Source organism: Sus scrofa, chromosome 14 (assembly GCF_000003025.6).
Source record: "Sus scrofa isolate TJ Tabasco breed Duroc chromosome 14, Sscrofa11.1, whole genome shotgun sequence".
NCBI classification, from domain to species: Eukaryota; Metazoa; Chordata; class Mammalia; order Artiodactyla; family Suidae; genus Sus; species Sus scrofa.
In genome coordinates, this window is record NC_010456.5 from 107,857,001 (window position 1) to 107,874,569 (window position 17,569).

Here is a 17,569-nt window from a genome sequence, read left to right on the forward strand (position 1 = left end):
TATGACTTAGCTTGGAAGCTTCTGGTTTCGCATCCCCTCACCTCGAGGGATCAGACCCCAAAGACAGGGACATTCATTTGCAGAGGGGCCTTCCTCTCACGCATCCTTGCACCTCGGTTCCTACATGCGATTCAGCCTCTGCGCTGAACCTTCTTTCAACCACGCTCGATCTGCAGTCACCACTTGAAACTACTTGAAGATGCCGTTTTGGGAGCTGCAGGAAGGGAGAGCTGGAGGACGGCCCATCATCAGCCTCAGGAAATCCTGCATATCAGGGCTTTGAGATCATGTTACCCAACAACTGCCAGGCATCACGAGGATTATGCCCAGCAGTCGACACCCCCCGAGGGTTCATGGAAATTATTTTAGAATAATCATCAACATTCTGCAAGAACCGATACATTACTGCAGGGCTCCACGGTATTTACCAGCTGCCTCCAATTCTTTTGGGAAGAAAGAGGCATATACATTATAACTAAATAAATACTATAGCATTTCCCAGGGACTGCTCTAGGGTTTCTCTCAATTCAGCAAGGTTATATGATATGTGTGGCCTGTATTTCAGCTCTAGCATGCCCCCAGATGACTAAGAGCTGGGTGGACATATTTCTTAGAGTTTCATGATGGAGCAGTCCCACACGGTCCTTTGCATACGAGCTGGGGCAGCCACAGGCCTTTTCTGCTCAGGTTCAGGACACAGAGGGTCTGGGGTGTGGGGCGGGTGAGGGGAGGTTGGCAGTCTTCCCAGAACAGCAGCCTGGGAGGGAAGCAGCACCAGCCCTGCCATCCCTTAGGGGGCGGAACATGGCCATGGCATTGAGAGGGAGTGTGTCCTGTCCGCAGCGTGGTTAAAAAAAAAAAAGTGAAAGTTCAATTTTCTAAGATGGCCCTTTATTTCAAATAGTCTGTTGCATGATCAAACCATGCGTCTGGTCGGGGAGTTTGGCAAAGACTATTAGATTACTGGACCCGTTGGTAATGGAATTTCCTTCTTCCTTCCCCAACCACTGGATTGCCTTCTCTCCCACCATTGGTAAAAGCTTGGCTGCTGTACATGAGTGCTTTGCACCGAGGCTCAGGAGCTTAAAGGGGCCAACGTGTGCTCCCTCCAGGGCGGCAGGGGTTGTGATGATGCTGAAGCCAAGGAGACGGGAGCAGAGAAGGCAAACTCAAGGGGAAGGGGCTTCTCAACTGTCAGAGAGGCAGACATCTGCTCGGATCCAGTGTACTGTCTGGTCTCCAATGGCAGAATATTGGCCACTGACCAGCACCCTGGACGGCCAAGAAAGCCCAAGACCATAGCCATGACCTCATTTACAGCACCGAGATGCCCCCGGCCTTCCGGTGTTTGGGAAGCTGGCTTCTACCTTCCTCCAAACCTTCTCCTTCACCCTTTGCTTGTCTGCAAAATGCTTGGTTCTTGTTTTTGCCAAACCCACATGCCCTACTCCGGTTGAAAGGAGAGCACTTTTACCATGATGGGAGGCAGACCACAGTGCCCTGCTGTCCACTGCTGCTCTGCTGTGCCTTCTTCCTCCTCTGAACATCAGGGCTTTGCCAGAATATCCCCAAGCTTCCCACAAGTTATGCTGTGGCCTCAAAGACCTATTACTTGCTTCACTACTTGCAATCCCTCCACTATTTGGACTTTCTGCCTTGTCTAGCGCCTCCTAAAAGGAGCACACTGGGAATTATAGCTGCCAAGGACTCTTCACGTCCCCCAAGTTGTCTTCCCAGCACCGGAGCTGTTTGCAAGTGGCAGTCGAGTTGTCGCGATGGGCACTAGGGAGGCCTTGGAAGCCCTGTGTTCCATTCACAGTTACCTGGGCATTTGTACAGCTTCCTGGCTTGGGCTATGTCTCCCTGGCTGAGCCGCACGCGCTGGCCAATGGTTGGCCTGACGCCATTGTCATCTCGACGGGGGAGGATGGTGTCTAAGAAAACCCCTCTACAGGAAGAAGAGAGAGAGAAAGGAGAACGAAAAGTCAAGGCTGTCAGGCCACCCGGGCGGGGACTGAGTCTTCATTTCTTCATTTCCCGTCAACATTCCTACCCCCTGGCCTGCTTGACCCAGGCTGGCATGACTGAAGAGGCTGCCTTCCCTCGGGCTGGCATGTTAGCGTTCCATCGCATTGGCTGCCTGCTCAATTTCCAGTGGGAAAACGACTCTGCCAAGTTTAAAAATATGCCCTAGCCCCATGGCCCTGAGTACCGAGCATTTCCACAAAGCCCCTGACAGGTCCACTGCCCAAATGCAGGGAGCAGTGTTCAGAGAGGCGACCAAGCGAGTGGTGCCCTCTGGAGGTGTGCAGCAGGCAGCATGGAACATGGCAAAGTCTTGGAGAGGCTCCAGAGAGAGCTTGGGAACCAGTACAGTGTGAGATTCTCAGGGGCTGGTCAGCAAGTGCTGGTTGATGAGCTGGTGAATAAAGGAGTTCAGAGTGTGGGGGGGAGGCGCTTGCTGGCAAGAGAGAAAATCAGATGGAAAATGAGATGAATGCAAAGAACAGGAGGTAGCCAGGAAAGCTCTGGCCCCAGAGGTTTCTATGTAAAGCCTCACTCTGCCACCTGGCTGAGCTTGGACCAGTCCCTTTCCTCTCTGAGCCTCAGTTCACCCCTCGGAACGAAAAGACCTTGGCCTAGATGGTCGTGGGAGCCCCTTCTAACTTCACATCTTATTCTGTATCGATGTGAGTGTGAACTCTAAAATGAGCAAAGCAGACAAATGTTCACCAGGATGCCTGGCTGAGGACCGGCCCTATTCACACCTTAATGTTGTAGGTGTGGGGTACCCCCTGCCCCCCTGCCCGAGCCTCCCACTCTGCTCCCAGATTCCCAGGGCTGGGACCTCCCCTGGAGGGGAGGGCCTTCCCTTGAAGGGATATCTTCTCTGGTTACCACTCTATTCCTTTCTGTCCCTTCTTAACCACGTTTCTGGAAAGACTGTCTCCATTCCCTGTCTGCTGCCTACCTCTCCTTCACTCTTCGATCCAGCTGCAACCCGATCACATCAGCAGTGGTCACCAGTCCCCGCCAACTGGCAGGCGGCACGTGCCCTTGTCAACCTCACCTGCCCTCTCTGCGGCACTGCCACCTCTGCCCACCCCCCACCCCCCCGGCCACTTGGCCTCCCTTCTCCCTGGTTCCCAAGGCACTGCTCTCTCTGGGCAGTAAGTTGGGATCCGCTTCTTCTGCTTTCCGGGAGTGCCGTCCCTTGGGTCTGTGCCCTCTCCCTCTTCTCTCCTGCTCCACCTGCTCCTTTGGGTTTTAACCAACACCTAGAGGCTGACAGCTAATTCTGATTCTGGCCCTAGAACCTTCTGCTAAGACAGATGTCTAGTGACTCCTCTACTGTGCTATCCTGCAGAGCTCTTAAAACCAACTCATCCAAAACCTAACACGTTCCATTCTCCTGCTCCTTCCATGAACCTGCCTCCTGAGACTGAATCCGAAGGTGCCCTTGGCTCTGTCCATTCCCTTCCGGTCCTTTTTTCTTTTCTTTTTCAACGTCTGCACGCACAGCATATGGAAGTTCCTGGGCCAGGGACTGAATCCGAGCCGCAGCTGTGACCTATGTTTGATCCCTCAACCCACTGAGTTGGGCTTGGGATCAAACCCGCACCTCTGCAGCGACCCAAGCTGAGGCAGGCAGATTCTTAACCCACTGCACCACAGCAGAACTCCGTCTCTCCCGCTCCTTTGCCAAAGCAGGAGATCAGGTCCACAGCACCATCCATACAGCCTTTGAATCCATGCCCTCCTCATTCCAGACCATTGCCTTAGCCATCTGTGTCCCGGTCCTGAACTCTTTCCAGTAGCTTCTCCACTGGCCTCCCTGCTGTAGATGCAGCTGCCTCTGCTCCTCGTGTTATGCTGCAATGCGATCATCCTGAAATGCAAGAGGCATGTGCCCACTCCTCTTAGAAGCCTTCACTGGCTTTTCATCAGCACCTCGATCTCCAGGCCTGTGGCTTGAGGCTTCTGCCTTCCTCTACTGATGCCTCCACCACACTCATTATCAGAAGCAACCTCATACTCCTGTCAGCACCCAACATGCCCTTCAATAAGGGTCCTCTGCCAGGGCTGCCCTCCTCCCATCTTCTTGACAAGCAGCAAACTCCTGTTCATTCTCTAAAACCCCATCAGATGGTTTTCCCTCTTTAAAGTCTTCACTGAGCCCTTTCTCTTTCTTTTCCTTGTGGCTTTTTTTTTTTAAAAGAGACTTTGTTTTTTAAATTTTTATTTATTTATTCATTTTTTGTCTTTTCAGGGCCGCACCCACGGCATATAGAGGTTCCCAAGCTGGGGATCAACTCGGAGCTGTGGCTGCAGCAACATAGGATCGGAGCCACGTCTGTGACCTACACATCTCACGGCAAGGCCAGATCCTTAACCCACTGAGCGAGGCCAGGGATCCAACCCACGTCCTCATGGATACTAGTTGGGTTCATTACCGCTGAGCCGCTAGGGGATCTCCCTTCCCTGAGTCCTTTCTATTCCCTCTTCTGGGTCTTATTTGTCTAGCTTCTACTTATTGTACTGTTTTTTTTTGTTTTTTTTTTTTTTTCCTTTCTTTCTTTTTGGTGTTATGGTAATTGTCTTCTCTGCTAAACACTAAGTTCATCCAGCAGAAAGTCTGGGTCCTTCATTTCTGCCCTTAGGGACTGGAACATAGCAGACCTCAAGAAATGCTTCTTGAATTAACTTACACAGTCAAGATGGGACACAGGCATCAAAAGATTTTGCAAAATAGCTGTTGTTATTTTTATTTTATTTTATTTTTTTGCTTTCTTTTCTTTTCTTTTCTTTTCTTTTCTTTTTTTAGGGCCGCACCTGCAGCATATGGAGGTTCCCAGGCTGGGGTTGAATCGGAGCTGTTGCTGCCAGCCTACGCCAGAGCCACAGCAACACAGGCTCCGAGCTGCATCTGCGACCTACACCCCGGCTCACAACAACTCCGGATCCTTAACCCACTGAGCAAGACCAGGGATGGAACCTGCATCCTCACAGATGCTAGTCAGATTCGTTAACCACTGAGCCACTACGGGAACTCCGCAAAATAGCTATTTATACTAAAAAGGAAGTGCAAAAATGCTTGGTATCTAGCTATTAGCTGGTCTCCACTTTCTCTTTTCTGTCTCTCTTTCCAACATTTCCTTCTCCCTAAGTTCTGCACTACCTTGGAAAATAGACATTATCCTCATTTCTCCATTTTTGTGTTTGTATATACTCTTTTGCTAAGTCAGATTTCAGGCTCACTTTCTTTCCAACATTGGCACATGGGAACCTGGATCATGTGCCAATGACCTCTTCATCACTGCTCTCCCCAGCCTTTTCATCGCTGCTCATCCCTGCCTGTGCCTCACTAGTTCCTGCTGCCTCATCTCTGGGTCCTTTAGAGAAACTAAAGGTGGAGTCTTTGTTCTCCCTCACTGACCTCACCCAGTTTGAAACTACTAGTGAGAAACTCTACAAGCAGCTCTAAATCCAATCACCTATGAACTCAAAAATGGGTATTTCTGCCCTAACATAAAATGTGTTTGCTTGTAATTGTTTTTTTTTTTTATTCCCCTGGAGAAAGACCCTGTGCTGCACAAAATGTGAGGCTCCGTGCAAGCTCTTGGCAACTCAGGCGAACTGACCCTGCAGAAGACTATGCAGTGTCGGTGACAGGGCCAGCAGCCTGCTGTGCAGAGAGCGTGTACGCACACTTGCTGGTGTTCACAGGACCCTGGCTGGACCCTTTAAATGCATCATTTCATTTAATCCTCAGAACACCCTAGGAAGCAGGTGCCATTGTTACGAGGGTTCCTTGCTATAGGTGAGAAAACCAAGCCTGCAGGGCTAAAGGACTCACCCCGAGTACAAAGCTAGGGATGGGGAGCTGGCATTGGGACTGAACGCAAGCAGGCCTGGAGCCTGCCTCCTGGCATCTTGCTCCCTCCAGCCAGTGTTTCCCACCACCCAAGAAATGGGTCTTAATGCACGTTAGATACACACTAGAGTTTGGAAGATTGGAGACTTTAAAAACCAAAGCGGCAGGAACAACCTTGGCTCACACTCAGCTGGCTCTATGGGCTGAGACCCCCTCCCTGACACGTCCCCAAGCCGTCAGCACAGCGGTGGGCTCTGGAAGATGTTTACTGTGAGAGACGTCCCTGTGTAAACTGCTGCAATTACAACCCCCCTTTTATGTAGGGCAACTCTTAGCATTGACATTCTGCTAAACTAAGAAAAGGTTTGGCAGATGCCCTTAAGGAATAAAACTGTCAGCCCTGAGTTCTCCAAACAAAGAAGCCCCTGGACCAGAGAACTATCGCCTCATCTCCTGGACTCTTGCCCAACAAAGCCTCCAAAGACACCATTCCCCACAGCCTGGGTCCAACTCAGGGGAGGAGGGAGGAACCACAATAAACTAGGGGGAATAAACTTGGAAGAAAACAGCTCAATCGTAAAGACACACGAAGCCTGGGTTTCCCATCAGCAGGAGCAGCATTTGCCCCCGAGATGAACAAATGTTCTAGAGGCCATTTTCTGCTCTTTTAAAGAAACAGAGATGCGGTGAAGACCAGCTCCAGGGGATGTGTGATCAAGAGGACTGAAGCAGAGTCAGGGAGGAAGACGCCCTGAGAAAGACACCATTGCTAAACACCCCCACTGAACAAACTCATTTTCTGAAAATCCGTGCAGAAAATTGGCAGAGGGCAATGGTACAAAACAGGTTTGCCAAAACTATGCTCAACTCTGGGGCTGAGGGTGTGAGGGTAGCTGGGGTAGATGGTTAAAATAACGAACCCGTGCCTCCTCGTAGCCACATCCCTTAGCAACGTGAAGTTGCTACTCCTCCCATTAAGAGGTAGAATCTGTTTCTTCATCACTTGAATCTGGACTGGCCTTGTGCCTTGCTCTGGCCAATAGGTTGTGACAGAGGTGAGGTCATGCAGTTCTGGAGACTGGGTCTTCTTGCAGTTTCCCAGCTTACCCTCTAGGAACTCTGAGTTCCCACATGGTGAAAAGCCCAGACTAGCCCATTAGAGGATGGGAGGCCGCATGGAGGAGAACCGAGGGGCCCCAGTGGACAGGTGGCACAATGGCCCGACCTGGCACTGGTCATCATCCAACTGAATGGCACCGCCAAAGGAGTGATCACAGGCAAGACCAGAGAAGAACACCTCAGAAGGACCCACAATGTCACCAAAAATAAGTTGTTATATAAACAGTTAAGGGGGTGGATTGTTCCGCAACAATAGATAACCTCCTGGTAGCAGAAGGGAAAGTCTGCCTCCCTCCCAAGCCTCCTCTGCTCTGCGCTCACCCAGCCACCCATGGCACCCGCGTGCTGCCCCCCGGCCAACCTCCCTTCTAGGGACACTTTTGATGGGGAACTATTATTTCATGGGCTTGGTCCACGGGTTTCCATGGGTCTGTGCTAATAAAATGCTTCCCATTGACTACAATATTAAAATGGTTATCTCCTGAGGGGCAAAAGGGATGGCATTATGGGTTAGAAATCACAGAGAAAAGATAAAGAACGTTTTCCTGGAAAGACAAGAAAAGAAATGCTGGCACCAGAAAACAGTCCATCTGCATTCTTACCCTGGCCCCTGGCTTCAGAGCTTTGCACGGTATCAGGCACATCAGAGACACAGAAGGCAATACAGTTTCAACCACCCATTAATAGCAATTCATCCAGAATGTCCTGCCTAGTAGATACGTGCAGATTCTCCTTAATGAATGACATTGTATTTGTACAGGGGGAGCCATGCCTTGGGGATGATGGACATCTCTTCCCTCACCTGGTCCCCAGCCCTGAGGATCTCCCTGCCTCCTCTGACTCATTCATTAACTTATTCATTTGACAAATACTTATTGAACAACTACTCTGTGCCAGGGATTGTGGTGGGTGCTGGGGACTAGAAGAGAATGTCATAGTCTCTATCCTCTAAGATTCAGTCTCGGGGGTTCCTATCATGGCTCAGCGGTTAATGAACCCAACTAGTATCCATGAGGACGCAGGTTCTATCCCTGGCCTTGCTCAGTGGGTTGGGGATCTGGTGTTGCCATGAGCTGCAGTGTAGGTTGAAGACGTGGCTCGGATCTGGCGTTGTTGTGGCTGTGATGTAGGCCGGCAGTCGTAGCTCCGATTCGACCCCTGCCTGGGAACCTCCATATGCCGCTGGTGTGGGCCCTAAAAAAAGCAAAAAAAAAAAAAAAAGGGATTCAGTCTAGCGAGGGAGAGGGAAGTACAACAAATAAATATTAATAAATGTGTAAGAATAATTAATAGATGAGTTATAAAGCAATTCAAAGACTTTTGACAGTTATAAAAACAAGACTCCAGGTACAAACTTCTCCCTTGGATCAATTTGACCCTGATTCCCTAAAAAGATCAATACTTTGGCTCTACTTAGTAGCCTGCTACCCCTGGGGCTGACGTGATGCAGGCTGGCTATTCCCCGCACTGTTTCCCACACCTGAGTCAGCCCAGCTCCACACACAAGCATCCCACCTCCGACACGTGCAGAGTGGGGTGCTCACCCCCCCTCCCAGAGCCCCCACAGTAGGTCCCTCAATGTCTTAGTTTCCCAGCGTGGATGAAAAAGGCTTAGATTTCCACATGGCCATGAGCGTGACCTTATCCGTCAATCCTTCACCCATTCCAATTAAGAAATTACAGTATGAAATGTTGAGCCAGGAGTTCCTGTTGGGGCGCAGTGAAAACGAATCCAACTAGGATCCATGAGGATCCCTGGCCTCCCTCAATGGGGTAAGGATCCGGCATTGCCATGAGCTGTGGGGTAAGTTGCAGAAGCAACTCAGATCCAGTGTTGCTGTGGCTGTGGCGTAGACTAGCAGCTGCAGCTCCAATTTGACTCCTAGCCTGGGAACCTCCATATGCCAAGGGTGAGGGCCCCCCCCCACCCCATGAAATGTTTGAACTGGAAGGGCTCAGAGAACATCTAGTCCAACTCTTTCTTGAGGGAAGAGAGGTCCAGGGAGGTGGGGACTTGACCCTGCTTGCCGCTGCCCCTAATTACTGTCTAGAGCTCCCTTAACTGCAATGTGTGTAGGAGAACTGGGACTGGAATCCAGCCTTTGACTCTCAGTTCAGTGGTCTCTTCGTGATGTCGCATCGCCCTCTATATCTTCTGAGAGCCAGCAGAAGAGTAAAGAGAACAGGGCAGGTCGCTCCTGTGCCAGCTGTTCAGAGATGCTGACTTCAACCAAATTCCACCCGTTAGAGCTCCAGAGAGCTCCCGCCTGGGTAAAGGATGATCATAATTAACCCAGCTGTGTGGCCAGAGGAACTTGGGAGGCTGAGGGTTGGAGCATCTGTCCCAGGGTTCTGTGACTGCATCAACAGGATGCTTTCAGCAGCCTTACCCAAGAGCCAAGCAGCCTGGGTAAATAGTTTCCATTCTACTCGCAAGAGCTGTGTGGCTCCTGAAGTTTCTTTTGCTCTTTATGGACATAGAGACTCATGAAATGGACTGTCTCCTTCTTTCCTGTGACTTGCTAGGAAACATAGAGCAGGATTTGCTGCCAACCCCAACAAAAGGGACATGACTTTATGGCCTATATTCTGAATCCCAAATTGATTCCAAGCTTCAACTCAGCTACTTGGCCTTAATTTCTCCCTCCCCCATTCCCAAGATTCCTCACCTATTTTGTTTCTCATATATATTGGGGATCACCTCACATCTTTTTCTGATGGTTCAATAAATACACGCATGCACAAACAAAAAGCAAACAAGCTGGTTTTAAGAAGAGACTGGGGAAAAAATTCCAAGAGAGAAAACATTTGCCCTGTATCTCCTTTAATGCAAGAGTGGAAAGACTTACAAAACTGGGACTAGCGGGGGAAAACTTCTATATAGAAAAGATTTAGATGATCTAGAAGCAAGGGCAATGTGGAAAATACTTAGCACCATGTCCAGCACAGTACTAACTCATCAAAACAGATCCTGCTGATGCCAGCTGTAAATATCTGCTCTGGACACACTTGGGGGCACCAGTCACCATCATGCCTGACTAGCAGGCAGGAGACCTGAATCTTTGTTCTTATTCTGACCCCAGCTACCTGTGCACCCTCGAGCTGGCTGGAGTCTCATTTTCTTCACCTCTAAAATGAACCCACATGGAGTTCCCCTTGTGGCGCAGCAGAAATGAATCTGACCAGTAACCTTGAGGTTGCAGGTTAATCCCTGGCCTCACTCAGTGGGTTAAGGATCCAGCGTTGCCGTGAGCTGGGGTGTAGGTCGCAGACGTGGCTCAGATCCCGCATTACTGTGGCTTGGATCCTGCGTTGCTGTGGCTGTGGCTGTGGCGTAGGCCGGTAGCTGTGGCTCTGATTGGACCCCTAGCCTTGGAACCTTCATATGCCATAGGTGCAGAACTAAAAAAATAAAATAAAATAAAACAAAATAAAATAAATCCACAATTTACCACCTCCCCAGCTCTGGCACAGTCTAGGAGAACTGGTAAGTGCCACCATGCTTACACCAAGGACGCGCTTTAGAAGATACCCCTACCCACTGGAGATTTTACACAGAGCCTCTAAGTTATTATCCTGGCCAACCTCTCCATAATTTCCCCTTTCCAGTTTGCTGCTTGTGACACTAGGGCATGATGGAACACCAGCTTCACAATGGGATTCAATCTTATTAGCGGGAACCTGATTAGATTATATTTCACTGCAGCCCAGAGGCCACTGTATTTCAAGGACAGACATGCCAACTGTGCTAGGAACATGCAGAGACCCGCGCTCCGCAGACCTCCAGGAATCCGACCCAAGCCTGCGGCAGGCATAGTATAACACACACGAGGCATAAGCATAGATTCCGACCTTGAGAAGGTGTTCCGGGCGTAGTGCATGATGCTGTCAAAGTCGTACGTCTCTCCCAGAGAGCTCACTTCCCCAGCTTCCATTTTTAAGAAATTATACTCCTGACCTGTGACACAACACTCTGTTAAGGCCTTTGAAAACCAAGGCAGGCACCTGAAAGGAGGCAGAGAGGGGAGAAGGAGGGCCCATAGCAACTTCCGAGAGCTCTGTTAGCCCAGTCACTCAAGTGACAGGCTTGGTGGTGGTTCTGGTTGTTTTTTTTTAATAGATTGGAAGCTTAAAATTTAGAACAGCCCTATGTTGTCCCAGCCCCACCAGCCAAGACCCCTCTCAAAATCCACGCAAAACTCTTAAACTAAGTTTATATACAGGTTAGTGATCAACCTGATTGTGCAAAAAATATTTTGTTAAAAATCTCTAATCTTGCTATTAAAGGGACACAAGAAAGCAAATCCAAGAGTTAAGGTCAATCCCAAATTCACAATTCAGACTTTCAAAAGCACTTTTAAGGCAACCATATTGTTCAACCAGCCACGTTCACGTTCAGTATGAAGTGCTGTATAAAACTGTTTAACAGGAGGAGATATTTTAAAAAAATCTAGACACTTTCTCTGTCTTGGGATAGGCAGACATAGTGTTTTTTTCCCTTGTACTTGTGTTCAAATTATGTTTCAGTGTCAAAAATATGTGTTGCCTAGGTCAGCCAAAATGAGTCTTTGGAAAGCAACCGGGAGAACTCTTTTTATTGGCTTATCAGCTTTGATGCTGCAACATTGTTCTGATCGATTCTGTTCCTGTTAGGGTTTCACTGTCCTTTACAACACGGAAAGTCATTTCACTTCTGCTCAACCTACCAGCTCTGAAAGGGCCACAGACAGACAGTGCTGGTGACAAAGGCCTCCGTACTTACGGATGAGTGGTGGTCAGCTCCCAGCAACCCCCTCTCCACTCTCCTCTGACCCCATGGATGCCACCTGCCTGACCGGTGGCTTCCAGGCTCCATACAAACTCCTTACCTGGCTGGATGTTTTCTCTGATGATGGTAACATGCTGGTCTCTGTCTGGCCGGGTGTGTTCATGCCAGAACCCAACCACATGGCCCAGCTCGTGTGCTACAATGCCAAATTTGTCACAGTTTTTCCCAATAGATATGGCTTGCGGGCCTCCTCCGCGGCGCCCAACATAGGAACAACAGCTGGACAATCACAGAAATACCCAGGTCAGCAGATCAAGGAATGGCAAGAGTCTAACGCCCCTCCCTCTGTGTGTGTGCATTTGTGTGTGTGTGTCTAAAAGAAACACAGACTTTGAGAGCTGAAAACAATCTCATTATCCAACTTCCCTTCCAAAACAGGACTTCCCTTGAAAAATGGTTCCTGACCTTTTTGGTGGTCATGGGTCCACCGGAAAATCTGAAGAAAGATAGGGCCTTTCTTCCAGGAAAAATGCAAATACCCTCCCCCATGCAATATCCTCCCCCACCCTTCTACCCTCAAGTCTGGGCCACACATCTCTGATGACAAGGAGGAGACAATGGAAAGAGCCAGCTGACAGGAATCTTTTTTTTTTTTGGAGGGTGGCTGCACTCGTGGCATGTGGAAGTTCCTGGGACGTGGATTGAACCCTTGCGCCACATCACACAACCCAAGCCACGGCAATGACGATGCTGTGCCACAAGGGAACTCCCAGACATGAGCCTTTATGCTATTATCAGAGGAGCTTCAGTGATGACTCCCCTTCTGGACATAATTACTTTTAAAATATACATTCATTATTCCTAATGTAGCAAGGTATAAAAAAATTTAAATGGCCCATAATCCCACCACGCATTTAATTTGTATAAAACATTTAAAAAATACGTGCCCGTATTGCAAGAGTTTTAAGTATTAAGGCTCCAAAGATAACTATAGTTAACAGTTCTTCAAGAAAATGTAATACATCTATATACCTATATATGAATTTTAATTACAAAATACACCATGTACTTTGTCCATCTTGCCTTTTTTCCTCCTTAATTTAGAGATCTCTTTATAATAGCATATGTAGATCTCTCTAATTTTTCTGTCAAAGCAACATAGTATTAAAATCTATTTAATCAGTCCCCTATTTTTTTTTTTTTTGCCTTTTCTAGGGCTGCTCCTGCGGCATATGGAGTTCCCAGGCTAGGGGTCTAATTGGAACTATAGCCACTGGCGTACGCCAGAGCCACAGCAACGCGGGATCCGTGCCGCGTCTGCGACCTACACCACAGCTCCCGGCAACACTGGGTCGTTACCCCACAGAGCAAGTGCAGGGACCAAACCCGCAACCTCATGGTTCCTAGTCGGATTCGTTAACCACTGCGCCACGACAGGAACTCCTTTTTTTTCAGTCTCCTATTAATGTACATTTAGGCTGACTCCAGTTTTTGCTATTTAAGCAAAGCCTCAGGGGAGAGAAAGACAGAACAAACGAACAAACAACAAAATGCAAAATAAAGAACCATTGGGGTCTCACTTATTCTCGGTATCCTAGCAATGGGATTAGTGGATAAAAGCATATATGTATTTGATGCTACTGAATGTGACACTGTGATAGAGACTACTAAATGACAGATACTACTACAGTGCAATCCCCAATGTTGTGTCTTTTTATATGTCCACTAATGGTATATTAAAAAGTCCTATTTCCCCACAACTGGGCCAGCACTGGTTTTGCCAAACGATTTTTGCCAATTTGATAGGTGAAAAGCGGTATTTCACTGGACTGAGGTTGGACAGTTTTTCATGTTTTATGTGACATTTATATTTTTTCCTTGTGACCTATGAGATCGCATTTTTCCCCAATTTTCTTTTGTGGTGTCCACCTTTTTATTTACTAATTCACAAGAACCCTTTGTAAATGAGGGAACAAGTCTTTGACTATCAAACGTGTTAGGAATATTTTTCTCCCCTTGTTATTTCTCAGTCGATTTTGTTTTTTATGTGGTGTTTTGGCCATATAGCATTTTAAAATTTTAACGTAATGTCTTTATTTTCTTATGTCCTGCTTAGAAAGGCCATTTATATTCCAAGATTGTAAGTAAAATCCACTGTCACTTCCTTGTGCTACTTTTCAGATTTCTGTATTTTTGTTTGTTCTGCCTTTCTCTCCCCTGAGGCTTTGCTTAAATAGCAGAAACTGGAGTCGGCCTAAATGTACATTAATAAGAGACTGATTAAATAAATTTTAAGTAAGTAAAGCTAATTTTAGCTTTACTTTCTTCACAATGAGCTATTTAATTATCGCAAGATTCAAATATGCCAACTGACTAATCCATCTTTTACTCATTTAAAATACTACCTAAATTCTTGCATAAGCTATTTATTTGAAATTTTGTTCCCTATGTCTATTTTTATTGTGTTCCAGATGATTTTGATTGTTAGTATATTCATTTGCATGTTAATATCCTATATGTCGGGATAGAACATCAGACCTCTTGCCCTCCCCCGCCTCTGTCCCTGTCACTCCTGTTTGTCCTTTCCCTTCCTCCCTCCCTCTCTCTCTGTTATTTCTACACAGTCATTCCTCCAGAAAAACTCTCATTTCATTTGTTTGAGCTCTAAAAAATATATACATACATATCCACGTATGAAGATGTCATTTAAATCAGAATGGCATGACTTTATACATTGCTTTAGGAAGTTCTGACATCTTTGCTATGTTGGGTATTTCCATACCAAGAAATGTTACGCGTTTTCATCTTTTTTTACAGTTTCCTTAGAGTTTTGGCATTTTCTTCTGGTCTGGAAGAAAGACCAGGCAGGTCTGGCATATTTTTGCCTTTTTGTTAAGTTTATTCTTAGATATGTTATCTCCTATATTCTATTAAAGCTATGATTTTTCCCCCATTACAAGAATACATCAAAGTACTTCATTAAAGGAAAAGTAATTTTTGTTTATTAATTTTGTAATTAGTCACCTTAACAGAGTCTTCTTTTGTTTCTGATAGTTTTTCAAATGTCTCTGGTTTTTTTGGGTTTTTTTGGCTTTTATAGGGCCGTACCCGCAGCACATAGAGGTTCCCAGGCTAGGGGTCGAATAGGAGCTGCAGCCGCCAGCCTACGCCAGAGCCACAGCAACGTGGGATCCGAGCCACATCTGCAGCCTACACCACAGCTCACGGCAACGCTGGATCCTTAACCCACTGAGCAACCCCATGGATTGAACCCGCAACCTCATGGTTCCTAGTCGGATTCATTAGCCACTGAGCCATGATGGGAACTCCATTTTTCTGTTTGTTTTTTTTTTTTTTTTTTTTAAGGTACATGTCACATGAGCTTTAAACAATACAAGCCAAACCTTATTCCTGCGAATATTCATTTTATCTCTTTCTCTTGTCTAATTACGACAGCTAGAATTTCTAGAAAAAAAAAAATTCAAGAATTGTGGTGAACACGACCATCTTCAACTTGTTCCTGATTCTAACAGAAATGCTTCTAGAATCATCATCGATAAGCATGATGTGGGCTTTTGGAATATATGGATTTCTCTGTGTGTGTGGTGGCGGGGGGAGTTAGGGATTTATCCGTGACATCTACCCCTGTATTACTTTGATTACTTTTTTAAAACAACAAAGGCATGTTGAAATGTGCAGATGACTTTTTAGCACCTCCTGCGACACGAATGTGGTTTCTCTCCTTTGATCTCTGTCTGTGGAATCATGCAAATAGCTTTCCTATCATCGAACCAGTCTTACATTCTTTAGATAAACCTTCTTGGCAGCCTATCCTGTTCTTATACCGCTGGGTTCTTTGTGCCAACATTTTAGTAAGGATTTGGCATGGCTATTCATAAGTTAGATGAGTCTATAATTTTCTTTTTCTGGTGCCATCTTTTTCACTCTGGGGTGGCAATGCTGTGATAGTTCCTAAAAAGTAAATAGGAAAAAAAAAAAAAACCCACATAAAAAAAGTCCCAGAATAATCTGTTTTTTGAAGTTTTGAAAGAATTCACCTGTGAAACTCCAGATTTGGTGCTGTGGGGGAGAAAGTTTTTCCTTCAATTTTTCAGTTTCTTTCAAAGTTACTGGTCTGTGCAAGCAGTTTATATTTACCCTGAAGTCATACACATTATTCAGATTTCTACATTTCTTGCCCTAGAGTTTTGTAAAGTACTCTTTTATGATTCTGTTGAATCTGTCATTATTTTCCCCATTTTTATTTCTGATTCTGTATTTTTCTGAACTGTCACTTTTTTGTCTTAGATTAATAAGTAGTTTGTCTATAGCTTTTTTTTTAATTCAAAGAATTCATACTTTATTAGTCCTATAATGTGTTACCCTGTCCATTTTCTTGTGCTCTCATTAGGTTTATTTTGTTGTGGTGGTGGGGTTCATGTATTTATCTATTTTGCTGATTTCTTTGAATTGAATATTTCATTGTCATTCTTAGTTAATGACGTGGATATTTGAGGCTGTAGGTTTCCCTCTGGATATAGCTTTACCCATATCTCTTCCATTTTGAATTGTAGGGCTTTCATTATTCTAGACAGCTTGTAATTTTAATCCTGACTTCTTTATGACCTAAGTGTTAAAAAAAAAAAAAGGAAGCTTTTAACTTATCAAGTAATGCAGGAGTCTTTATTCTATTTTTGCTGTTATTGTTATGTCATCATGTCCAGTTTCACTGCTTTGAAATCAGAGAATATTTTAATATTACTTCTGCTTTTAGAATTCATTTAGGTGTTCTTAATATTTAATAGATGGGCAATGTTTATAAACGTTCAATAGGCACTTTAAAAATGTGTTATCGGGTTACAGAATGTGATAGACCCACAGGATCAACTCTACTAATTATATTTTTCCAGTCTTCTACAAATCTCTACCTTTTTTTTTTTTTTTTTTTTTTTTTTTTTTTTTTGGTAGACTTGACATTGATGTACTTGGGTTGCCAGAAATGAAATAAAGTCTTCTGCTGTGGTGTTTCTGTTGATTTCCCCTTGAAATCCCTGGGGTTTATTTTATGACTCTTAATGCTATGCTATTTGGTGCGTAAAGATTTATGACTGTTATATTCTCATTGTAGCCTGTACTCTTTCTCATTATAAAGTGTCCCACTTTTTTTTTTTTTAACACTTTCTGAGCTTAAAAACAGAGTAAAAAATGACAAAAAGCCTTGTCTACAGCTAGAATTGTGACACCAGCTTTCTTTTGTTATTATTTGCCTGTATGCCTTCTTACCTTTTCCTTTTGTAGTTTTTTGGATCATTTTCTTCAACAGTCATCTCATGTATACAGCATGTAGCTGGGTTTATGTTTTTGAACTATAACATGGGAAACTTTTTCTTTTAGTAGGAGAGTATATGACACTTACATTTATGGGCATAACAGATAAATTTAGTCATAATTCAGTCATCTCATTATTTGTTATGTTTTCTGGAGGAAGTCTCTTAGCCCATGGAGCCCGTAAAATTTCATGCAGAATTTTGCATATATGTACATCCATCATGAGGGAGCCTATAGCTTCGTCTGATTCTCAGTGGGATCCCTGGACCCAGACTGGTTCAGGACCACTTCTCCATATGAAACATCCCTAGGTCGTTCAACTGCTCTCCTGATAGGAGATCCAGACCCCTGTCATCCTAGAGTCTTCTTCTTGACCTGCCCACTTTGTCCCTGGGTTGTGAGTTCATTAAGGGCAAGAAGAATTTCTGACAAATGTTGGGCTCCTCTATGTTACAACATATCGGAAATTGTTTTAGAGA

The 17,569-nt window shown here is 45.7% G+C and overlaps 1 protein-coding gene across 2 annotated transcripts in view; it reads right to left on the reverse strand.

Moving 5' to 3' along the window:
• The window catches only part of TLL2 (tolloid like 2), a 148,255-nt gene that overhangs the window by 44,063 nt on the left and 86,623 nt on the right, over positions 1 to 17,569 (reverse strand). For both annotated transcript variants that reach the window (XM_001928475.4, XM_021074297.1), the window contains exons 6-8: positions 11,863 to 12,041; positions 10,847 to 10,952; positions 1,824 to 1,948 (exon numbers count right to left, since the gene is read on the reverse strand). In XM_001928475.4, the coding sequence (XP_001928510.1) occupies positions 1,824 to 1,948; positions 10,847 to 10,952; positions 11,863 to 12,041 (410 nt within the window). The remainder of the gene's footprint in view (positions 1 to 1,823; positions 1,949 to 10,846; positions 10,953 to 11,862; positions 12,042 to 17,569) is intronic.